The 25,597-nt window shown below is 50.0% G+C and overlaps 1 protein-coding gene across 11 annotated transcripts in view; it reads left to right on the top strand.

Moving 5' to 3' along the window:
* The window catches only part of rimbp2b (RIMS binding protein 2b), a 190,325-nt gene that overhangs the window by 118,558 nt on the left and 46,170 nt on the right, over positions 1-25,597 (top strand). For 9 of the 11 annotated variants that reach the window (XM_072240778.1, XM_072240777.1, XM_072240779.1 and 6 more), the window contains 8 exons: positions 845-954; positions 3,844-4,680; positions 7,024-7,175; positions 7,633-8,094; positions 13,830-13,982; positions 15,677-15,832; positions 17,777-17,891; positions 21,442-21,615. In XM_072240778.1, coding sequence (XP_072096879.1) covers positions 845-954; positions 3,844-4,680; positions 7,024-7,175; positions 7,633-8,094; positions 13,830-13,982; positions 15,677-15,832; positions 17,777-17,891; positions 21,442-21,615 — 2,159 coding nt within the window. The remainder of the gene's footprint in view (positions 1-844; positions 955-3,843; positions 4,681-7,023; positions 7,176-7,632; positions 8,095-13,829; positions 13,983-15,676; positions 15,833-17,776; positions 17,892-21,441; positions 21,616-25,597) is intronic. The other 2 variants (XM_072240781.1, XM_072240775.1) reach the window with 1 other exon arrangement.

Here is a 25,597-nt window from a genome sequence, read left to right as displayed (position 1 = left end):
TGGCTAAATAGATCTCCTATATCGTAGGTAAATATGATCAGTGTCCCCACCCACCACTACAGCACAGTGTGTCCCCAGCGTCAGCAGTGGTCAGCTGTCCAGCGATGACAGGGGCAGCGGCGGGGGCGGTGGGGGGAGCTGGTCAGGAAGCACTGTCCCTCCGAGTAGTGGTGCTCAGGAGGGGCTGTGCCCCCAGCACACTGCTCCACCCTGCTTCTTGGGTCTCTGAGAGCCCAGCTGCCCATACAGAGACCTGGTAACAGAGGGGAAGAAGCTGTTCCTGAATCATCTCAGGCTCCTGTACCTCCTCCTTGATAATGGTGACGAGAAGTCCATAAGAGGGGAATGGGAGGGAAAAATGTCTCTACTGGAAGGATAAATCGATATTCATGCCATCAGTTGGAGGCTACCCAGATGGAATATAATAGCCCAACTGTTGATCAGTATAATCCCAGGACCAGCCAGTCCCAGGACAGGAGAAAGAGTGAAGGATCGGGTCCTTCCCCACAAACAGATTAAATTCTGGATTTATCTGGAGATATTGTGCTGAGTAGGTCCTTCCGACCCGTGCCGCCCAGCAACCCCTGATTTAATCACCGGACAATTTACAATGACCAATTAACCTACTGACCAAAATGTCTTTGGACTGTGGGAGGAAACTGGAGCACCCGGAGGAAACCCACGCATTCCACGGGAAGACATAGAGCAACTCCTTACAGATGATGTCAGAATTGAACTGCTCACTCCGATGCACTGACCCGTAATAGTGCCGCGCTAACTGCTATGTGACCATGGGGCCCAAGCCTGGAAACTGATGCCTGCTTCTCTCTTTCTCTGAATCTAGTTATAACCCCTACAAGGGTCCAAATGAACATCCTGAGGCAGAACTCCCCCTCGTGGCTGGGAAGTACCTCTATGTTTATGGAGACATGGACGAAGATGGTTTCTACGAAGGTTTGTAGTGCGTCAGGCTCCTGCTGGTCTGGGCCTAGCTACTGTCAGCTAGGAGCAGGAGGGGACAGAGTCCGACTCACTGTCCCATGGAAACCCCGCCCCCCCCCACCACTGTCTCAGGGATGGTCAGGCCGTTCATACTGATGGGACGTCCATCTCAGCCCAGGCCGTGTGTGGGACCCAGTGGGATGCCCATGCGTGCTGGTGCTGGTCAGTGGCCGACTGTGCACAGTAGGTCACCTCAGATTCACAGTCAGGTTTATGTCATGAAATTTGCTATTTTGTGGCAGCAGAACATTGCAATACATAATAATAAAAAGTCTATAAATTACAATAAGATATATCGATGGATAGATATAAAACTAAATAAATAGAGCAAAAAATAGTGAGGTAGTGTTCACGGGTTCATTGTCCATTTAGAATCCGATCTTCAGAAATTCAGAACTCTTCCCCTCAGAGGCCTCTGGAAAAGGTTACACACCTTCGACCACTTCTGGCTTGGTCTCGTCCTTCTTGGGTTCAGATCTAGTGGAGTTCAGGCCTAGTGGGGTTCAGACTGAGTGGGCTTCAAGCCTAGTGGGCTTCAGGCCTAGTGGGCTTCAGGCCTAGTGGGCTTCAGGCTTAGTGGGCTTCAGACCTAGTGAGCTTCAGGCCTAGTGAGCTTCAGGCCTAGTGGGGTTCAGGCCTAGTGGAGTTCAGACCCAGTGGGGTTCAGGCCTAGTGGAGTTCAGACCCAGTGGGGTTCAGACCTAGTGGAGTTCAGACCCAGTGGGGTTCAGGCCTAGTGGGGTTCAGATCTAGTGGGGTTCAGGCCAGGTCAAGCGTGGCTTGGCTCAGAATCAGAATCAGGTATATTATCACTGACACAATGTGAAATGTCATAGTATAATACATAAAAAAATTATTATCAATTAAAAAAATAGATAGTTCAAAGAAAGGAACAGCAAGGTAACATTCATGGGTTCAATGTCCGTTCAGAGATCTGATAACAGAGGGGAAGAAGCTGCGCCTGAATCATCTCAGGCTCCTGTACCTCCTCCTTGATAATGGTGATGAGAAGTCCTTAAGAGGGGAACAGGAGGGAAAAATGTCCCTATTGGAAGGATAAATCGATATTCATGCCATCAGGTTGGAGGCTACCCAGATGGAATATAAAGTGCCAAGATGAGGCCACCCCTCTCTCCCCTTCCTCTATTTATCACTCTGATATTTTACCACATCTCACCTGTCTGTCACCTACCCCTGGGCCCCCTTCTCCTTCCCTTTCTTCCATGGTCCACTCTCCTCTCCTGTCAGATTCCTACCTCCCCAGCCATTTACCTTTCCCACCCACCACCTTCCAGCCATCCTCCTTCCTCTCCCCCACCTTTCTATTCTGGCATCTTCCCCCTTCATTCCTGACCTGATGAAGGGTCTCAGCCCAAAAGGTGATTGTTTATTCATTTCTATAGATGCTGCCTGACCTGCTGTGTTCCTCCCCCATGGCAGAGTCTGAGTGTATATATTATATAGTAGTTGAGGACAAACCATGGAGTGTAAGGTGGGGATTCACATTGGCGGTGTGGGAAGTGTAGAATTGGGGATGGCCTCTGAGGGTATGGAGTGATGTTGAGGTGTGGGTGACCATTGGGGGTGTGAGGAGATTATGCGCTGGAGATGGCCACTGGTGAGTTTGTGCAGGTGAACCACTGGGGGTGTGGGGGGATGCAGAGCCTGAATGACCACTGGGGGTGGGGGGATGTTGAGCTGTGGATGACCACTGGGGGTGTGGGGATGTTGAGTTGTGGATGACCACTGGGGGTGTGGGGATGTTGAGTTGGGGATGACCACTGGGGGTGTGGGGGGATGTTGAGTTGTGGATGACCACTGGGGGTGTGGGGGATGTTGAGTTGTGGATGACCACTGGGGGTGTGGGGGGATGCAGAGCCTGAATGACCATTGGGGGTGTGGGGGGATGTTGAGTTGTGGATGACCACTGGGGGTGGGGAGATGTTGAGTTGCGGATGACCATTGGGGGTGGAGAGATGTTGAGTTGGGGATGACCACTGGGGGTGGGGAGATGTTGAGTTGTGGATGACCACTGGGGGTGGGGAGATGTTGAGTTTGGGATGACCACTGGGGGTGTGGGAGATGTTGAGTTGGGGATGACCACTGGGGGTGTGGGGATGTTGAGTTGTGGATGACCACTGGGGGTGTGGGGGATGTTGAGTTGGGGATGACCACTGGGGGTGGGGGGACGTTGAGTTGTGGATGACCACTGGGGGTGTGGGGGATGTTGAGTTGTGAATGACCACTGGGGGTGGGGAGATGTTGAGTTCTGGATGACCACTGGGGGTGTGGGGGATGTTGAGTTGTGGATGACCACTGGGAGTGTGGGGGATGTTGAGTTCTGGATGACCACTGGGGGTGGGGAGATGTTGAGCTGTGGATGACCACTGGGGGTGTGGGAATGTTGAGTTCTAGATGACCACTCTGGGTGGGGAGATGTTGAGTTCTAGATGACCACTGGGGGTGTGGGGGATGTTGAGCTGTGGATGACCACTGGGGGTGTGGGGATGTTGAGTTGGGGATGACCACTGGGGATGGGGAGATGTTGAGTTGGGGATGACCACTGGGGGTGTGGGGATGTTGAGTTCTGGATGACCACTGGGGGTGTGGGGATATTGAGTTGTGGATGACCACTGGGGGTGAGGGGAGATGTTGAGTTGTGGATGAGCCATCAGGTGTAGAGAGATACTGAGCTATGGATGTCTCCTGGAAGTGTGGGGAGATTTTAAGTTGTGAACATCCCCTGGGTGTGCAGGGTGTTGTTGAGGTGTTGGATGACTCTGGGGGTGTCGGGGTTTTGCGATCGTTCCAGAACGTAAATCATGTTCCCTGTCTCCACAGGGGAGCTGATGGATGGTCGCCGAGGCTTGGTTCCTTCAAACTTTGTGGCCTTGCTGCAGGACGAGGACCTGCTCACCCACCCTGTGGACATAGAGCTGGATAGTAACCTGCCAAACTCCGACATGAACCATGTGGACCTCCATCTCCACAGCGACCCCGCGCCGCCAGATGTCAAAGCGGACGGGTTGTTGCTGAATCAACCCCCAGTGCAGGTGTATAGCAACAGCCCAGGGGTGCTGGACGTCAGCATCGATGAGATCGGCGAAGACATTGTGCCTTATCCCCGGAAGATTAGCCTGATTAAACAACTGGGCAGGACGGTGATCGTTGGCTGGGAGCCAGCGTCTGTGCCCCCCAATTGGGGGACCGTACATAGCTACAATGTCCTGGTCGACAAAGAGGTGCGGACTAACATCCCCGCGGGGGGCAGGACTAAGGCGCTAATCGAGAAACTCAACCTGGCCAACTTCACCTACCGCATCTCTGTCCAGAGCGTGACGGACCATGGCACCTCAGATGAGCTGAGGTGCACTCTGCTAGTGGGCAAGGACGTGTGCGTGGCCCCCTCCCACCTGCGGGTCGACAACATCTCGCAGACGACAGCCGAGGTCTCCTGGCAGCCCAGTAACAGTAACTACAGCCACACCATCTTCCTCAACGGGGAGGAGTTCGACGTGGTGGGGGCCGCCAGCTACAAATACCAATTCTTCAACCTGCGGCCCTGCATGACGTGCACCGTGAAGGCCGTGGCTGAACCCCACCAGGTGCCCTGGCAGCTGCCCCTCGAACAGCGCCAGCACCGCGAGGGCACCGTGGAATTCTGCACCCTGCCCACAGGTACGACACGCGCCCTGCCCATCTACCTGACCCACACACTGACCATCAAGGACAGAAAGGTGCCAGAAAAGGGCCGGTAACGTCATGAAGGATCCCACCCACCCTGCTCACAGACTGTTTGTCCCACTCCCATCAGGGAGGAGGCTACATAGCATCCATACCAGGACCACCAGACTCAAAAACAGTTACTTTCCCCAAGCAGTAAAGCTGATCAACACCCCCACCCACTAACCCACCCCTCAACACCCCCAACACCACTATATTATCATTTCCTGTCAGAGTCACTCCAGGGACATACAATCAATCTCTGTATATAAGCAATCTGATGCATTTTAAATTTATTGTGCTGTTTTATTATTGTGTTCTTTATCTTATTTTGTTTTCTTGTGCTGAATCAGATCCACAGTAATAATTATTTTGCCCTCTTTTACACTTGTGAACTGGAAATGACATTAAACAATCTTGATCTGAATTTTGACACCTCTGATCCACCAGACCCTCATTGACTCAGGGGGTTGCCCACCAGTACAACAGCCCACCTGCACAGTCCCGGGGAGATGGTGGGAGATCCCACTCACTGCCCGAGGATTGGGGAACCTTTGGAACTGGACCTGACCACCCAGGTTACTGGGGAAGAGTTCCAAGAGATGACCTTTTCTTAATTTTGACTCCAGATGTCTCCTGACTCTGACCACAGCCATCCTCTCACCCTGACCATGGTTGACCCCTAATTCAGACTATAGTTGACCCCTGACCCCAGCCATAGATAACCCCTGACCATGACAATAGTTGACCCCTGACCCTGACCATGACTAGTGCCCACCCAGTGATGCTGTCCTCAACTACCAGACTCTCGGGTGAGGAACAACAGCCTGTCAACAACTCTCCATTTCACTGTGATTCAGCTCAGAGGTCACACAGGTTTCAGTGAAAAACGCCACACTATGGGTGTTCACAGCTGCACTTCCATAGCACCCTTCACCCAGTGAAACTCTCCCATGTTGCTTCACAGCAAATTAATAAGACCAGACACTTCCCCTCCACAAGGGGACTCCTGCAAGGGAGCAGACTTTGGGCATGGCTACAATCCCTGAGTGGGGTTGTGGTGGGATAGGTGGGAATTGGAGTGGATGGTGTCGGGTGAGGGTTGGAGTGGAGTGGGTGGGGATTGGTGGGGTAACGAGTGGAATGGGTGAGGTTGGGTGGGGTTGGTGTGGAGTGGGAGGGGTTGGGGGTTGGTGTGGAGTGGGTGGGGGTTGAAGTGCTGAGAGTGCAGGCTTGAATGGGTGGTGTTGTAAGGGGTTTGGAGTGAAGTGGGTGGGGTTTGGAGTGGTGATAGGTAGTATGGAGTGGTTGAGGTTGGATGGGGGTTGGAGTGCAGTGGGTTATGTTGGTGGGCTTTGGATTGGAGTTGGTTGAGTAGGTGGAGGTGGGGATTGTGGTCAGGATTGGTATGGGCTTTGGGGTTGTCAGTGGGGTTGAGATAGTTCAGTGTAGTGTCTGGGGATTGTGGTCTCGGTTGGAATTGGGTTTGGTAGTAGGTTTGGTGTTGGTCCAGGGTTCGGGTTGATGGTATGATGGGATGGAGATTGTGGACAGGGTTGGGTTTGCGGTTGAGTGTGTGATGCTTCAGGGTTTGGTATGGAGTTGGAGATTGAAAATGAGACAGTCAGTGTCGTGGCAGGGGATCACAGTCATTCGGTTTAGGTTGAGGGTTGGGATGGGTCAGTGTAGTGGATGGGGGTTGCGGTCAGGGTTGGGTTTGGGGTTGAGGGTGTGACAGGTCAATTTTGGAGTTGGTTCAGGGTTGGGGTTGGTTTTGGGATTGTCGGTGGAGTTGAGATGAGTCATTGTGGTGGATGGGGATTGTGGTCAGGATTGGAATTGGATGTGGTTCAGAGTGTCGTGAGTAGGGAGATGTGCCAGATTTGGAGTTGAGTTTGGCAGGAGGTTTGATTATGGTTCAGAGTTGGGGTTGGTTTTGGGGTTGAGGGTAGAGTTGGTTTGGTGAACAGTCAAGAGTTGAGTTGAGTTTGGCGTTGGGGGGTGGTGTGGTGAATGGGAGTTGCATTTGGGATTGGGTTTGGGGTTGAGGGTGCGATGGGATGGTGTTTGTGGTCAGGGTTGGTGTTAGGTTTGGGACTGAGGTATGGTGCATCAGAGTGTAGTGAATGGGGTAGGTGGGCCAGTTTTAGAGTTGAGGGTGGAGTAGATTTGATGTTGGTTCAGAGTTGGGTTTGGGTTTGAGTTTAAGGGTGGGTTTGGGATGGCCCTCTGTAGCAGATGGGGTTTGCGGTCAGGATTGGGATTATCCTGTGCAGTAACCCCTGACTCTGTGCTCAGGACCCCCTGCACCCCCTCAGGATGTGACAGTGCAGGTTGGCACTACCCCAGGAACCCTGCAGATTAACTGGAAACCCCCTCCCCTCACCTCAACGGGGACCTCCAATGGAGCCCGAGTCACCGGCTACAGTGTCTGCGCCAAGGGCCAGAAGGTAAACCCCAGACGTTCCGTTCAGGGGAGGGGCGTCTCCAGGGTGGGACGGGACAGGATGGGGAGAGGGATAGATGAACAGGCTGGGGGGAAGGGGCGGAGGGGGACCGGGTGAGAGGTGGGTGTCCAACACTGAGGATATTCTCAGCTCCAGAATTTCCCCACCAACATCTTTACATTCTGCCTCTCCACGCCCACCCCCTCTCTCTGCACCCACCTCCACCATTTCCTCGCACCCATCCTACCCGTCTCTCCACTTCTCCACTTCCCCACACTTGTCCCCCGTCTTCTCACACCCATCTCCCCTGCACAGTGATTCCTCACACCGTCTTCTCACTCCCCTTCTGTCCCCCATCTCCCCCATCTCCACGTGATTGCCTCTTCCCATCATTGATTGCTCTGCCAAGGGTGGGGGTCTGTGCTTGGGAATGTTGCTGTTGTTTGTGTTGTGGCCCCAGGTTGCAGAGGTGAAGATGGCCACGGCGGAGAGTGTCATTGTAGATTACCTGCGGATACAGAACTTGGAGACCAGGGAGATCATTGTGCGGACGGTGTCGGCACAGGGAGAGTCCGAGGACTCGTGCGCTGCTGCGATCCCGGCCGAGCTGCTGAGGTCTTGCCTGCCTCGCACCCCCGCCAGAACCCAGCCGCCACCGAGTGCCAAAGTGCCCGATACCAAAGAGCAGCCACTCGGCCCAGTGCCGCAGAGCGATGGGCCATGGGAGCCAGTGCCCACCCCACCTCAGCTCCACGGATCATTGTTGGAGCCCACTGTGCCCGGCTACGCCAACCGGAGTGGTAGTGCCAGGTCACCGTCGCCGCAGAGAATCCTGCCGCAGCCCCAGGGAGCACCGATCTCGAACAGCATGGCAAAAGCGATGGCTCGAGAGGCCGCCGAACGCATCACAGAAAGCAACAAGGTGCCCCCCTCTCCTTTCTCACACCACAGTAACACTGACCATATCCCACACCACCACTCCCCATTCTCTCAAGGGTAATCCCTTCCTGTGTCTGTACTTAGGCCCATATTAAATGTTGACCAATGTGAGGAGAAGAGGTTGTGTACCTGACTAAATATTTGCTCATTCCCTGCTCTAGGGCCGGGTTCCGATACCTCGATTCAGCCCATACCTGCCGCACCACAACTGTCCAGCACCTTCAAGACTTCATAAGACCATAAGACATAGGAGCAGAATAAGGCCATTTGGCCCATCAATTCTGCTGTGCCATTGAATCATGGCTGATCCTTTTTTTCCCCACCTCAGCCCCACTCCCGGCCTTCTCCCCATAACCTTTGATGCTGTGGCCAATCAAGAACCTATCAATCTCCACGTTAAATGGACCCAATGACTGGCTTCCACAGCTGCCTGTGGTAACAAATTCCACAAATTCACCACCCTCTGGCTAAAGAAATTTCTCTGCATCTCTGTTTTAAATAGATGCCCCTCTATCCTGAGGCTGTGCTTTTTTGTCCTAGTCGCCCCCACCATAGGAAACATCCTTTCCACATCTACTCTGTCTAGGCCTTTCAACATTCAAAAGGTTTCAATGAGATCCCCCCTTATCCTTCTAAATTCCAGCGAGTACAGGCCCAGAGCCATCAAACATTCCTCATATGATAACCCTTTCATTCCCGAAATCATCCTCTGGACCCTCTCCAATGCCAGCACATCTTTTCTTAGCTAAGAAGCCCAAAACTGTTCACAATACTCAAGGTGAGGCCTCACCAGTGCCTTATAAAGCCTCAGCATTATATCCCTGCTCTTGTATTCTAGACCTCTTGAAATGAATGCTAATATTGCATTTGCCTTCCTCACTACTGACTCAACCTGCAAGTTAACCTTTAGTGCGTTCTGTATAAGGACTCCACAGTCCCTTTGTATCTCAGATTTTTGGATTTTCTCCACGTTTAGAAAATAGTCCGCACATTTATTTCTTCTACCAAAATGCATGACCATACATTTTCCATCATTGTAGTTCATTTGCACTTTCTTGCCAATTTTTATAATCTATTTAAGTCTTTCTGCAGCCTTACTGTTTCCCCAACACTACCTGCATCTCCACCAATTTTTCTATCATCTGCAAACTTGGCAACAAAGCTATCTATTCCATCATCTAAATCATTTGTATACAGCACAAAAAGCAGTCCCAACACCAAACCCTGCAGAACACCATGAGTCACTGGCAGCCAACCAGTAAAGGATCCTTTTATTCCCACTTGTTGCCTCCTACCTATCAGCCAATGCTCTAACCATGCTAGTAACTCCTGTAATACCATGGGCTCTTAACTTGATAAGCAACCTCACGTGAGGCACCTTGTCAAAGGCCTTCTGAAAGTCCAAATATACAACATCCATTGCATCCCCTTTATCTATCCTACTTGTAATCTCCTCAAGGAATTCCAACAGGTTTGTTAGGCAATATTTTCCCTTAGGGAATCCATGCTGACTTTGTCCTATCTTGTCCTGTGTCACCAAGCACTCCATAATCTCATCCGCAACACTTGACTCCAACATCTTCCCAACCACTGAGGTCAGGTTAACTGGTCTATAATTTCCTTTCTCCTGCTTCCCTCATTTCTTCCCTCAGTGGACTGACATTTCCAGTCCTCCAGAATCATGCCAAGGTTCAATGATCCTTGAAAGACCATTACTAATGCCCCTACAATTTCTACTACTACCTCCTAGAGTGAAGTTCATCCAGTCTGAGTGACTTATGTGCCCTTAGGTCTTTCAGTTTTTTGAGCACCTTCTCCCCGTAATAGTAACTGCACTCACTTCTCTTCCCTCACACCCACCAGGTGTTCCTTCTTTAGTACCTTTTCTAGATACTACCACCTGCAGTACCTTCTCTAAATACCCCCACCCGTGGTACCTTGACCAGATACATCCACCTGAGGTACCTTCCATTGATAACTCCACCTGGCATACCTTCCCTATGTATCACCACTGTCAATACCTTCTCCAGATACCTCCAACTGCATCACCTTCAGGTACCTCCACCCTGATGCTATTAAAGACATTGGGAAAACTGCCACTGTAACCATGTGTCCCACCATTCAAGAAGTTAATTCAATATTGTCTGGTGGGATACCACTATTGTGTAATAATCCTGTGATAAGAGCCCACTGAAGAAGAACTTTAGTACCCTCCTCTACTGTTCTCCATTCCACTTGGGGTTTTAAATTCCATTCAGTAATACTGTGACACCTAAGTTTAACTTCTGTCATTACCAGAACCCATAGTGATGCATTATGCTGAGGGAGAGCAAGCAGTGTTCTCAGGGCATTATTAATCATGTATAGGAGTTGGGATGTAATGTTGAAATTGTACAAGGCATTGGTGAGGCCAAATTTGGAGTATTGTGTACAGTTCTGGTTGCTGAATTATAGGAAAGATGTCAACAAAATAGAGAGAGTATAGAGAAGATTTACTAGAATGTTACCTGGGTTTCATCTCCTAAGTTACAGAGAAAGGTTGAACAAGCTGGGTCTTTATTCTTTGGAACGTAGAAGGTTGAGGGGGCGGAGGGGGACTTGATAGAGGTATTTAAAATTATGAGGGGGTTTGATAGAGTTGACGTGGATAGGCTTTTTCCATTGAGAGTGGGGGAGATTCAAACAAGAGGACATGAGTTGAGAGTTAAAGGGAAAAAGTTTAGGGGTAACACGAGGGGGAACTTCTTTACTCAGAGAGTGGTAGCTGTGTGGAACGAGCTTCCAGTAGAAGTGGTAGAGGCAGGTTCGATGTTGTCATTTAAAGTTAAATTGGATAGATATATGGACAGGAAAAGAATGGAGGGTTATGGACCGAGTGCAGGTTGGTGGGACTAGGTGAGAGTAAGCATTCAGCACGGACTAGAAGGGCCGAGATGGCCTGTTTCCGTGCTGTAATTGTTATATGGTTATATGTGTTGGGACAATAGGCTCTCTAAGGCACTCATCTCTCCAGTAGATAGACCCACTCCAGTACCCCCCTCATCCAATAACCTCAATAGCCACGCGGCAGCCAAAGACTCCCCAACCTTTTGTCTGTATCTAACCCCTAAACTCTCTGAGCTCTGTTGTCTCGAAGGTATCCATTATACCATCCGTCACACATTCCTGAGCCTCCTCCCCCTACCCCACTGAGGGGAAGATGCTGCAGGCCGATGCCCCCCACGGTGAGTGTGGGGGGTATCTAGAGAAGCAGCCCCTTGTTGAGGTATCTTTAGAAGGTATCCCAAGGAATAAAGTCCTAACCTATTCTATCTTTCCTTATAACTCAGGTCCTCCAGTCCTGGTCTGTTCATACAGATCAGATCTTTGCCCAGTGCATTGAGGTAGAATAAGGTTAAACAACAACTGAATGCATTGTAAAGTGTTACAGTTACAGAGACAGAGCAGAGCAGGTAAACAGTAAGGTCGAAGATGGTGAGGTCAAGAGTCTATCTTATCGTACAAAAGGTACATTCAGGAACTTGATAACAGTGGGGTAGAGGCTGCTTCCATCGCATTTCCATCCTTCCTGAACAACAGAGCCTGTCGCATCCGCAGTTCTCCAGATGCAGTCTCACCAATGCCCCCCCGGAACAAAAGTGTTCAGATACACTCATGATTAGCAATAACGTTCCTTCAGTTTTCCTCATCGCTGTGCGTGTGTACCAATACGTGCGAATTCTGCACTAGGACACCCAGCTGCACAGAATCAGTATTTACGTAAAATTAGGATTCAAGATTGTTTAATGTCATTTCCTGCACACAAGTGTAAAGGAGAACAAAATAATTGTTACTCCAGATCTGATGTAGCACAAAGAAAAAAATACAATAAGATAAAAGAACCCAATAATGGGACAGCACAGTTCTGAGTGGTTAGCACAATGCTTTACTGTACCAGCGACCTAGGTTCAGATCTCACCTTTGCCTGTAAGGAGTTTGTATGTTCTCCCATGACTGCATGGGTTTCCTCCAGGTGCTCTGGATTCCTCCCACGCTCCAAAGACATACCCCTTGGTAGGTTAATTGGTCATTATAAATTGTCCTGTGATTAGAAACATAGAAAACCTACAGCACAATACAGGCCCTTTGGCCACAACACTAGCCGAACATGTCCTTACCTTAGAAATTACCTAGGCTTAGCCACAGCCCTCTATTTTTCTAAGCTCCATGTATTCATCCAGGAGTCTCTTAGAAGACCATATCGTTTCCGCCACCATCACCGTCGCCGGCAGCCCATTCCACGCACTCACCACTCTCTGTGTAAAAAAACTTTCCCCGACATCCTCTCTGTACCTACTTCCAAGCACCTTAAAACTATGCTCTCTCATGCTAGCCATTTTAGCCCTGGGAAAAAGCCTCTGACTATCCATATGATCAATACCTCTCATTATCTTATACGCCTCTGTCAAGGCACCTCTCATCCTCTGTCACTCCAAGGAGAAAGGCCGAGTTCACTCAACCTATTCTCATAAGGCATGCTCCCCAATCTGGCAACATCCTTGTAAATCTCCTCTGCAGGCTAGGGTTAAACTGGGGGTTGCTGGGCGGCAGAGCTCAAAGGACCAGAAGGGCCTATTCTGTGCTATATCTCAATAAAAAATAAAATAATAATTAAAAATTCACAATAAGTATAAATGCACAAGATAGCTTATATACATAGATTGATTGTATGTCCATAAAGTGACACTAGGCACAGGAATGTCCGTAATAAGGTAACTCTGGCAGGAAATGGTTGGGGATGTGGAGGGGTGGGTTAGTGGGTGGAGGCGTTGATCTTGACTGCTTGGGAAAGTAACTGTTTTTGAGTCTGGTGGTCCTGGTGTGGATGCTAAGTAGCCTCATCCCTGATGGGAGTGGGACGAACAGCCCATGAGTAGGGTGGGTGGGATCCTTCATGATGTTACGGGTCCTATTCCGGCACCTCTCTGTACATATGTCCGTGATGACAGCTAGGCTGGTGCTGGTGAAGCGTAGGGGACAACTTCACTTGAAAAAGAATTTTCCATGCATTACTTCAGAACCCTTGGTATTTGTCCTTTGTTTTGGTGAGGTAGTGAAAGAAAAGTTAAAGATTATATTTATTTAACATAAGAACATAAGAAATAGGAGCAGGAGTAGGTCATCTGGCCCGTTCAGCCTGTTCTGCCATTCAATAAGATCATGGCTAATCTGACCATGGACTCATCTCCACCTACCTCCCTTTTCCCCATAACCCTTAATTCCCCTACTATGTGAAAATCTATCCAACCTTGTCTTAAATATATTTACTAAGGTAGCCTCCACTGCTTCATTGGGCAGAGGATTCCAGATTCACCACTCCCTGGGAAAAGCAGCTCCTTATCTCTGTCCTAAATCTACTCCCCCGAATCTTGAGGCTATGTTCCCTAGTTCTAGTCTCACCTACCAGTGGAAACAACTTTCCTGCCTCGATCTTATCTATCCCTTTCATAACTTCATACGCTTCTATACGATCTCCTATTATTCTTTTCATTTGTCAAACATCTAAACGTACAGAGAGATATGTCGTTTGTATCAATGACCAACACAGTCCGAGGATCTGCCAAGGGCAGCCCACGTGTCGCCAACGCACCATTTCCCCAACTCACTAATCCTAATGTGGGCATCTTGCTGGCGGTGAGCTCTCTGCCTGCGACTGACCATTCAGCCCATCGTTTTCAGGCTGAGAAAAGGAGCGCATTCAGCCAGAGGAGCAACACCTTCCAGCAGGAGAACTCGGATGAGGAGGAGGAGGAGGAGTACGATGCCCAAAGCATCAAGAGGCCCGGTGCGTCCGTGGATGAGTTTCTGAGACGTTCTGAGCTGGGCAGGCAGGTGAGTACTCGCAAATTGTTTCAGATCCCTTCCTTCCATAGGTGTCAGAGACCTGCAGCTGCTGAAGATCTGAAATAGAGCGAAAAAAATATGCGGGGAAACACTCAGCAGGTCGGGTAGCAGCCGTGGAGAGAGAATGTGTGAAAACAGACACGAGAGATTCTGCGGATGCTGGTAATCCTGAGCAACAAACACAAAATGTTGGAGCAACTCAGCAAGTCTGTCCTGTACCTCCTGCCCAGTGACAGCATGACACACAAAATGCTGGAGGAGCTCAACAGGTCAGGCAGCACCTGTGGAAGTTAATAAACAGTCAACATTTCAGGCTGAGACCTTTCATCACGCTCTGTTCTTGCTCTGGGCACCGAGCGGGAGGCGCAGACTTGCTGAGTTCCTCTATAACTTTGTGTGTGTTGCGTTTTATTTCCAGCAGCTGCAGAATCTCGTGTTTATGAGAAGAGAACATGGCCTGGAAGATGGCCCTGATGATAGATGCTGCTTTCTCATTTATTGAGATACAGCACAGAATAGGCCCTTCAATCCACATTGCCCAGCAATCCCCCAGTTTGAGGCTAACCAAACTGGTGTTTGAATGCCAAGCCAGTTAGAACATTCTCCATTACAGATGTTTGCGAGAGTTTTCGGTGACATGGCAAGCTTCCAAGAAAGAAGATGTGCTGTCATGCCTTCTTTCTGATGGCACTTACGTATGTCGGTGCTGGTCCCAGGATCTCCTCCTGACATCCCCACATTTATCTATTTAGAAATACAGTGCACACGTGCCACCCAGCACCTACCTATTTAATCCCTGGTCTAATCACGGGACAATTTACAATGACCAATTTATCTGCTAACCGGTACGCCAATGTGCTGACTTTGGAGAGGGTTCACGAAAATGATTCCAGCATTGTCATATGAGGAGTGCTTGACAGCTCTGGGCCTCTACTCACTGGAATTCCAAAGAATGAGGGGTGACCTCACTGAAACCTATTGAATGGTGAAAGGCCTCGATACACTGGATGTGGAGAGGATGTTTCCTATGGTGGGAGGGTCTAAGACCAGAGGACACAGCCTCAGAATAGAAGAGTGTCCATTTAGAATGGAGGTGAGGAGGAATTTCTCTAGCCAGAGAGTGGTGAATCTGTGGAACTCATTGCCACAGGCAGCTGTGGAGGCCGAGTCATTGGGTATATTTAAGGCAGAGGTTGATAGATTCTTGATTAGTCATGGTGTGAAAGGTTACGGGGAGAAGGCAGGGGATTGGGGCTGAGAGGGAAATGGATCAGCCATGATGAAATGGCAGAGCAGATACGATGGGCCAAATGGCCTAATTCTGCTCCTATATCTTGTGGTCTTGTGGAAAAGCTGTTGTACTGGGGCATTTCCAGTCTCTCGATCTCAGAAGTGCGGGTCCAGTGGTACAAATAACCATCATTACTGGAGTCTTCCTTGGATTGTGGGAGGAAACCCACGCAGTCATGGGGAGGAACATACAAACTTTCTTACAGTGGATGCAGGAGTTGAACTTTGAAATCTGACACCCCGAGCTGTAACACTGTCACGATAACAGCACGATGCCCGATGTTGAGGAACCTGGGGTGTGTCGGACATCAACGGTGACGCACCGATGCAGGGGGTGGGTGGTTGATGTGCTGCCGTGAACCCTCACTCTCCTGCTTCTCGTTTGTCGGCAGCACTATGGGCACGCGGACAGCTACCACTCGGAGAGCAGTCGGGGGTCCGACCTTTCTGACATCATGGAGGAGGACGAGGAGGAACTCTACTCGGAGATGCTGTTGGATGAGGGTGGTAGGCGAAGGCACAGTGCGACTTCACACACCGCCCTGAAGGTAAGTCCAGCCCACGCAAGGCCGTGCGCCAACCCGGCACGCCACCGACAGCGGTTCAGAGCCCAGTACCACTGAGCTGCACGCCCACTGCACCTCTGCTGTGTACACGGGGAACTGAAGTAGACACGCAGGTCAGGCAGCGTCTAAGGAGAGAGAAGCAGACCACGTTTCAGGCTGAACACTCTTCAGCAGAACCAAGGCAGAGGAGCTGTCAGTTTAGGTGACCGAGAAGTTGGTGGGGGGGGGACCCTGAGTGGGATGCTGGTGAACGGGCAGTGAGACCCCCAACCCAGTCCGACCTCTCGAGATCGCCCAATCCCCCGTCAGCACTGCTGAGGAGCACAGTCCGATCCCATGAGATCGCCCAATCCCCCGTCAGCACTGCTGAGGAGCACAGTCCGATCCCATGAGATCGCCCAATCCCCCGTCAGCACTGCTGAGGAGCACAGTCCGATCCCATGAGATCGCCCAATCCCCCGTCAGCACTGCTGAGGAGCACAGTCCGATCCCATGCCGATGCCGCAAGATCACCCCATTTCCCGGGGTCCCGGAGTGTAGCCGGCCCGGTGACTCCGAGTCGAGGGTGGGGCGCTCGGTTCCTTCCTGTCTGTCACCATCTGCTTGCTTTGTGCTAACACATTGGTCTGCCTGCCTCATTCAACAGCCGGGAGTGGTGGGGAGGGGTGGCCGGGGGTGGGGCGTGGAGGGTGGGTGGGGGTGTGTTTGTGTCCAGCTCGCAACCCTCACTGTTCCAGTAGCGTCTGAGCCATGACCTTATTGTTTAACAAACTGCCCATGTGAAGCATGCTACCTCCTGTCCGGGGTGGGCTGTAGGCTCTCCCTCCCCACCACCGGCCCCGGAAACTAACTCTTGTCTTTATTTTCTTTTCTTCATTCACTGTTTCCCGCGCTCTCGATTGCTGTTTAACAACCGCTTGTAGCTCTGCTGTGAGAGTAAGATTGTCGGAGGAGCTCAGCGGGAAGGCAGTGGCGCCACCCCACACGCTAACAAACTCTGCATTATTCCCGAGGGAGCGGGCAGGCAGCTGACCCCCCGGCCCGAAGACGCACACCTCTGGGCCAGCGACACAGAGACCCTGGGCCCTGGGCCAGGGGGGCAGCGGCGAGACCGCGCACCGCGCGCCTGTCCCGGCCCGGAGCGGAGACCCCGGACGAAGTCCGCCTCCAGCGTGGCTCACCTCCTGCGGGAGGACGCGGCGGGCGGCGAGTGGAGGAGGAGCTCGGACAGCGGGGGCCGGCGGGAGGCGTCCGGACCTGTAGCCCGTCAGCAGCACACTCTGGGCACCTGCGGGCCCCCGCCCCAGATCCGGCGCCGAGCGTCCCTGCAGAGGCAAGTTAGCGTGGAAGAGGATTCCTTCAGCGAGGGCGCTTCAGACGGAAGATGCACATCGGCAGCAGGGGGTGCCTGTAGAGACGTCCCAGAACACAAGGAAGGAAAGCACCGCGTCCCGGGACGGCAGAAGCAGTCTGGCCGGACGACGAAATTACCAACAAGTAACACTAGTATACCAAATCCAAATGCAGTTACTGTTTGTGTCCTGAGGGACAAAGAGAGACCGCTGGTGTGTGGACTATATCTCCTCTTCCACCTGCTTGCCAATCAGTCTCATTAATTATCCCTTCACGGTTTCGTCCGCTTCTTTATTTACCTTCCTCTACAGCCTGTCTCTTGGTTATTTTCTGTCTGCCTGGCTTCATCAGTGACAGAAACATTTTGTGACCGTTTTTCGTTTGCTTTGCTCAGGACCCAGGGTTCCTCCCAGGGTTTATTTCTGCGCATCGCTGCTACCCTTGGTTTGACCAGCCCCTCCCTGTAGACTAGAATTTTGCCCAAGTAGACTTTTCTTTTCGTTTCTTCACCGTGGAGCGGGTTGCCGGCGTCACCAATCACCCCTCTCCTGTTTGGCTCTCTTCCTCCCTCAGATGCTAGGCAACTCTGGATCCGGCCGCATGTCGGACAGGATGGAGCACGCAGGCCGGAGGGCTTCCCACGGCGGTACTGGTCAGCGGGCCAGACCGATGACTGTGCCTTCCATCGGTGAGTGAGGAGCAATGGCAGAGAAATCTACACTTCCCTCTGCCAGCATTATCAAAGACCCAGACAGTATAGGCACTTCACAGACATCCCACCCTGCAAGAACTCATTTCAGGGAGGTAGCACCATCAATTTGCAGGAGACTCCCGGGACTTCCAGGAGAGGTGGGATGTCTGCAATAGAGTACCTCCTTAGCAGCTAGCCAGTTAGTTTAAATAACGTTAGCTATGCTAATGAACGAATGACACCTGTTAAACTCACCTCAACATGTCTTTTACAGTCTTAACCCACCATGGGCAACAGAAAAGTCACTGTTGCAAACAGTGCAGTGAGCAACACTGTCATTATGTTTGACCCCTATTAGGCAGGGGTACACTTTAGTGTAGTCTGGGGTGATGTACATTTTATATTTTCTTTTTTTGGAACACTCTGCCATGGTGCGCTCTCTTGCTCTCTCTCTCTCTCATGCCCTCTCAAAAAAAGTCGATTTCTGGGATATTGTATATAATTTGCGGGCGTCAGGGAGCCACTATCAATATGCGAGAGACTCCCGGAACTTCCGGGAGAGGTGAGATGTCTGCCTTCAGCCATCAATATTGTGATAACCCACTCCAAGGTCAATCTAATCCTTCCCTCCTACATAACCCTCCATTTTTCTATCATCCACGTGCCTCTCTAAGAGATTCTTAGATATCCATATAAATATACAAATACCTGGCATAGTGGTTAGCACAACGCTTTACAGTACAGGTGACCTGGGTTTAATTCCCATCGCTGCCTGTAAGCAGTTTGAATATTCTCCCTTTGACCGTGTGGGTTTCCTCCAGGTGGTGTGGTTTCCTCCCACAGTCCAAAGACCGTTGGTAGTTTAATTGGTCATTGTAAATTGTCCCGTGTTTAGGTTTGGATTAAATTGGGGGATTGCTGGGTGGTGCAGGCTGAAGGGCCGGGAGGGTCTTTACCGCACTGTACCTCAATAAACAAATAAACAAAGTATTTACCTCTGCACCACCCCTGGCAGTGCGTTCTACTCTCTGTGTAAAAAACCTACCTCCGACATCCCCCCCCCGTACCTCCCTCCAATCACCTTAAAACTTTTCAAAGATTCACTGTACGTTTATTATGAAAGTATGTTACAGTAAACAACCCTGAGATTCATCTTCCCACAGGCAGCCATGAAACAAAGTAACACCATGGAACCTGATCGAGAAAACATCAAACAGCCAACAGGCAAATAAAAAACATCGCACAAACGACAAAAGATGAACGAAAAATACACAGAATATAAACCATCAAACCACAGAGTCCTTGAAGCAGTCTAGCAATGTCTAGTTTGGTTCATTTCCACCCTGGGAAAAGTCTCTGGCTGTTCACTCGATCGATGCCTCTTATCATCTTGTACACCTCCATCAAGTCACCTTTCATCCTCCTTCGGTCCAAAGAGAAACACCTTAGATTGCTCAGCCTCTCCACATAAGACATGCTCTCTAATTCAGGAAGCATCCTGGTAAATCTCCTCTGCACCTTCTTTAAAGATTCCATGCCCTTCCTATAATGAGACGACCAAAATTGAACACAATGCTCCAAGTGTGGTCTAACCAGGGTTTTCTAGAGCAACAGTATCTCGCGGCTCTTGAACTCCATCCCCTGACCAATGAAGGCCAACGCACCATATGCCATCTTAATTGCCCTATCAACTTACACAGCAACTGGTGGACGTAGATCCCAAGGTCCCTCTGTTCCTGCCATTAACCCTGTACTCTTCCTTCAAGTTCAACCTTCCAAATCACTTCACACTTTTTCTGGATTGAACTCCATCTGCCACTTCTCAGCCCAGCTCTGCAGTCTTCTACACCGGGGGTTCCCAGTCATGGACCCCAACCATTAACCAAGTTGATCGTGGACCCAAGGCTGGGATTCCCCGTTCTACACTACCCCACAACATCACCAACCATTACATCATCTGTAAACCTACTAACCCACACTTCCACTTCCTCATCCAAGCCATTTATAAAAATCACAAAGAGCAGGGGTTCCAGGACAGGTCTGTGTGGAACACCAGTGGTCACTGAGCTCCAGGCAGAATATGCTCCATCTACCTCCTCCTGTGAACAAACCATTTCCGAATCCACTCAGCCAAGGTTCCCTGGATCCCAAGCTTCCTGACTTTCTGAATGAGCCTACCATGGGGAAACTTGTCAAACACCCTACTGAAATCCAAAGACACAACATCTACGGCTCTGTCTTCATCCATTTGTTGGGTCACTTTCTCAAAAAAGTCAGTCAGGCTTGTGAGGCTGTCCCTAGTAAAATGCTCGTAAATCCTGTCTCTAAAAACCCTCTCCCAGTAGTTCTTCCTTCAGTTGGATGGTCCCCTAATCAGAATCAGGTTTAATATCACCGGCATATCTCATGAAATTTGTTGTCTTTGTGGCAGCTACACATTGCAACACATAATAATGGAAAAAACTGTGAGTTACAGTATATATACATAATAGTAGAATTAAATAAGTAATGAAAAAATAAAAATTTTAAAAAATTAGTGAGGTAGTGTTCGTGGGTTCAATGTCTATTCAGAAGTCGGATGGTAGAGGGGAAGAAGCTGTTCCTGAATCATTGAGTGTGTCTCTTCCCTGATGGTAACAATGAGAAGATGGAATGTCCTGGTTGATGGAAGGTGATGGACACCTCCTTTTTGAGGCATCGCTCCTTGAAGATGTCCTGGATACTACGGAGGCTAATGCCCATGATGAAGCTGACTAAGTTTACAATTCTTTGCAGCTTATTTCAATCCCGTGCAGTAGCCTCCCCCTCCCCCCATACCAGACGGTGATGCAACCAGTTAGAATGCTCTCGTGGTACAGCTGTAGAAATTTATGAATGTTTTAGATGACATACCAAAACTCCTCAAACTCCCAATGAAATATAGTCGCTGTCTTGCCTTCTTTATGGCTGCAGAGATGTTGGCACCCTGGAACTTAAAACTGCTCACTTTCTCCGCTTCTGACCCCTCTTTGAGAACTGGTGAGATTTCCCTCCGTCTTATCCTTTCTAAAGTCCACAATCAGTTCTTTGCTCTCACTGACGTTGTGTGCGAGGTTGTTGCTGCGACACCACTCAACCAGCTGGTATATCTCACTCCTGTACGCCCTCTCGTCACCATCTGAGATTCTGCCAGCCATGGTTGCATCTTCCACAAATTTATACATGGTGTTTGAGCTATGCCTAGCCACGGTCATGGATGCAGAGAGAGTAGAGCAGTGGGCTAAGCACACACCCCTGAGGTATAGTCGCTGCTGTGCCTTCTTTGTAACTGCATCAATATGTTCGGCTAGGATAGATCCTCAGAGATGTTGAAACCCAGATATTGAATCTGCTCACCCTTTCCACTTCTGGTGAAGGACTTGTGTGTGTTCCCTCGACTCCCCGTCCCGGAAGTCCACAATCAGGAATCATGGGCACGGCGGAATGCCCCGGAGAAGGGAGACAGGCCAACGTACGGGTGCAGAGGGCGGTGGGGGAGGGGGGCCGTCCGACCTCATGACTTCTTCAGCTCTCCCTCTGCCTCCTGCAGAGATCACGGTGGACAGTAACAGCGAGGGCGGCCGCTCCCGCTCGGGGAGCGAAGGTGCCATCTCCCCCTCCCGAGAGGATGCTTATTACCGCCACGTCACAGGGAGGAGGAAGTGGCCACACCAGCGCAGCACTGCCCCTGAGAATCGCTACGGTGGGTACCCTGCGACACGGTTCGGCTGACCGGCTCAGCGGGGGGAGCGGCAGGGGATGGTTATGGGTAGGGTGGGGGTCACGGGTGAATGGGTGGGGGTCATGTGTGAATGGATGGGTGGAGGTCATGGGTGAATGGATGGGTGGGGTTGGGGATGAATGGATGGGTGGGGTTGGGGGTGTATGGGGTGTCCAGGGAGGGGTAGCTCCTCTGGTGAAGGGGCTTGTCGTGTCCATTCTGGGGCAGCTCACTCACCTTTGGTCCCCACCGGACACTCAGCTCTCACCTGTGGCTCCAGGTAGCCGTTTGCATGTGACAGCGGCCACACCCCGGTACACCGTTTTGACAGGTGGGCTAAACCAGGTGAGGCTTGACAGTAAGCTTCACACCCCAGTGAGACAGGGACATGCCTGTCCTAACATGCGAATTCATCTCCAGCAGACTGGGCGGGAGGGATCTACAGTGAGATCCAAGGGTCCGGAAGGTGCTTCTGCAATGTTTAATGGAGAGCAAATGGCATCCGCCATTTGCTCCAGTAATGATGGTTATTTGTACCACTGGACCCGCACTTCTGAGATCGAGAGACTGGAAATGCCCCAGTACAACAGCTTTTCCACAAGACCACAAGATATAGGAGCAGAATTAGGCCATTTGGCCCATCGTATCTGCTCTGCCATTTCATCATGGCTGATCCATTTCCCTCTCAGCCCCAATCTCCTGTCTTCTCCCCGTATCCCTTCATGTCCTGACTAATGAAAAATCGTTCAACTTCTGCCTTAAATGTACCCAATGACTTGGCCTCCACAGCTGCCTGTGGCAACGAATTCCACAGATTCACCACTCTCTGGCTAGAGAAATTCCTCCTCACCTCCATTCTGAAAGGACGACTTTCTATCCTGAGGCTGTGTCCTCTGGTCTTAGACTCCCCCACCATAGAAAATATCCTCTCCACATCCACTCTATCGAGGCCTTTCACTATTCGATAGGTTTCAATGCGGTCACCCCTTATCCTTCGGAATTCTCGTGAATGCAAGCCCAGAGCTGTCAAATGCTCCTCCTTCCACTTTTACAAACTCTCCCGCATGAGTCTCCTGTCATCGGCGGATGCAACAGACAATCAGCCATGGGTGGGGTTAATGAGGGGAATGGGTAAGAAGAAATGTAGGAGGTTGATTAAGATGAGATATTTGATAGGCAGAGGTAGGTGGGAGGGTTGAGGGAGGTCGAGGTGGTAGGTGGGATTGAGGTGGGGGAAAAGGTGTCAGGGAGGGGATTTGACTTGGTTGCCTCCGAGCCCCATGTTGAGCTGATCTGTCTGTCCAGAAAAGCTCTTTCATGAGCTGTTCAGAATCAGGTTCATTATCACTGACATATGCCCCCCTTTTTCAATTCCTCCCTCTGGCCTCTTACCTCTTCTCCTCACCTACCTATCACCTCCCTCTGGTGTCCCTCCTCCCCTTTCTCCTACGGTCCACTCTCTGTCCTATCAGATTCTTTCTTCTCCACCCCTTTGCCTTTTCCACCTATCACCTCCCAGCTACGTACTTCATCCCCCCTCCCCACACCAGCCTGGCTTCACCTATCACCTTCTGGCTTGTCCCCTTCCCCCTCGCCCCACCTTCTATTCTGGCAACTTCCCCCTTCCCTTCCCTTTCCAGTCCTGATGAAGGGTCTCAGCCCAAAATGGCATCTGGTTATTCCCCTCCATAGATGCTACCTGGCCTGCTGAGTTCCTCCAGCATTTTAGACCAAGAGACCATAAGATATAGGAGCAGAAGTAGGCCATTCGGCCCATTGAGTTTGCTTCGCCATTCAATCATGTGCTGATCTAATTCTTCCAGTCATCCTCACTCCCCTGCCTTCACCCCATACCCTCTGATGCCCTGGTTAATCAAGAATCTGTCTGTCTCTGCCTTAAATGCACCCAATGACTTGGCCTCCACAGCCGCTCGTGGCAACAAGTTCCACAGATTTACCACCCTCTGACTAAAGTAATTTCTCTGCATCTCTGTTCTAAATGGACGTCCTTCAATCCTGAAGTCGTGCCCTCTTGTCCTGGAATCCCCTACCATGGGAAATAACTTTGCCATATCTAATCTGTTCAGTTCTCTTAACATTCGGAATGTTTCTATGAGATCCCCCCTCATTCTCCTGAACTCCAGAGAATACAGTCCAAGAGCTGCCAGAAGTTCCTCATACAGTAACCCTTTCATTCCTGGAATCATTCTCGTGAATCTTCTCTGAACCCTCTCCAATGTCAGTATATCCTTTCTAAAATAGGGAGCCCAAAACTGCACACAATACTCCAAGTGGTCTCACGAGTGCCTTATAGAGCCTCAACATTACATCCCTGCTCTTATATTCTATACCTCTAGAAATAAATGGTAACATTGCATTCGCCTTCTTCACCACCAACTCAACCTGGAGGTTAACCTTTAGGGTATCCTGCACAAAAACTCCCAAGTCCCTTTGCATCTCTGCATTTTGAATTCTCTCCCCCATCTAAATAATAGTCTGCCCATTTATTTCATCCACCGAAGTGCATGACCATACACTTTCCAACATTGAATTTCATTTGTGATATCTTCGCCCATTCCTCTAAACTATCCAAGTCTCTCTGCAGGCTCTCTGTTTCCTCAACACTACCAGCTCCTCCACCTATCTTTGTATCATCGACAAACTTAGCCACAAATCCATCAATCCCATAGTCCAAATCATTGACATACATCATAAAAAGCAGCGATCCCAACACTGACCCCTGTGGAACTCCACTGGTAACCGGCAGCCAGCCAGAATAGGATCCCCTTATTCCCACTCTCTGTTTTCTGCCGACCAGCCAATGCTCCACCAACGCTAGTAACTTCCCTATAGTTCCATGGGCTCTTACCTTGCTAAGCAACCTCATGTGCGGCACCTTGTCAAAGGCCTTCTGAAAATCTAAGTACACCACATCTACTGCATCTCCTTTGTCTACCCTGCTTGTAATTTCCTCAAAAAATTGCAGTAGCTTAGTCAGGCAGGATTTTCCCTTCAGGCTTTGCCCTGTCTTGTCATGTGCCACCAGGTACTCTGTAATCTCATCCCTAACAATCGATTCCAACTACTGATGTCAGGCTAACAGGTTTATACCAGTCATCTGGTAGAATGCTGGAATCTATCGATTCTTGAAAGATCACTGTTAATGCCTCCGCAATCTCTCCAGCTACTTCCTTCAGAACCCGAGGGTGCATTCCATCAGGTCCAGGAGATTTATCCACCCTCAGACCATTAAACTGCCTGAGCATCTTCTCAGTTGTAATTTTCCCCGCACAAACTTCACTTCCATAACACACTTAAATGTCCGGTATACTGCAGATGTCTTCCATTGTGAAGACTGATGCAAAATACACATTCAGTTCCTCTGCCATCTCTGCATCTCTCATTACAATATCTCCAGCGTCATTTTCTATTCGTCCAATATCTACCCTCAACTCTCTTTTACCCTTTATATACTTAAAAAGTTTTTAGTATATTCTTTGATATTAGTTGCCAGCTTCCTTTCAAAATTCATCTTTTCCTTAATGACCTTCTTAGTTTCCTTCTGCAGGTTTTTAAAAGCTTCCCAATCCTCTATCTTCCCACTAGCTGTGGCTTCCTTGTATGCCCTCTCTTTTGCTTTTACTTTGGCTCTGACTTCACTTGTCAGCCACAGTAGTGTCCTTCTTCCATTCAAAAATATCTTCTTAGTTGAAGTATATCTGTCTTGCACTTCCCTCATTTTTTGCAGAAACTCCAGCCATTGCTGCTCTGTTGTCCTTCCTGCAAATGTCCCTTTCTAGTCAACTTCAGCCAGTTCCCCTCTCACCATTGTAATTTCCTTTATTCCACTGAAATACCGACACGTCGGAATTTAGCTTCTCCTCAAATTTCAAAGTGAACTCAATCATATTATGATCACTGTTCTCTAAGGGTTCCTTAACCTTAAGCTCCCTTATCACCTCCG

This window comes from Mobula birostris, chromosome 22 (assembly GCF_030028105.1).
Source record: "Mobula birostris isolate sMobBir1 chromosome 22, sMobBir1.hap1, whole genome shotgun sequence".
Lineage (NCBI taxonomy): Eukaryota > Metazoa > Chordata > Chondrichthyes > Myliobatiformes > Myliobatidae > Mobula > Mobula birostris.
This window is presented reverse-complemented; position numbering and strand designations above follow the sequence as displayed.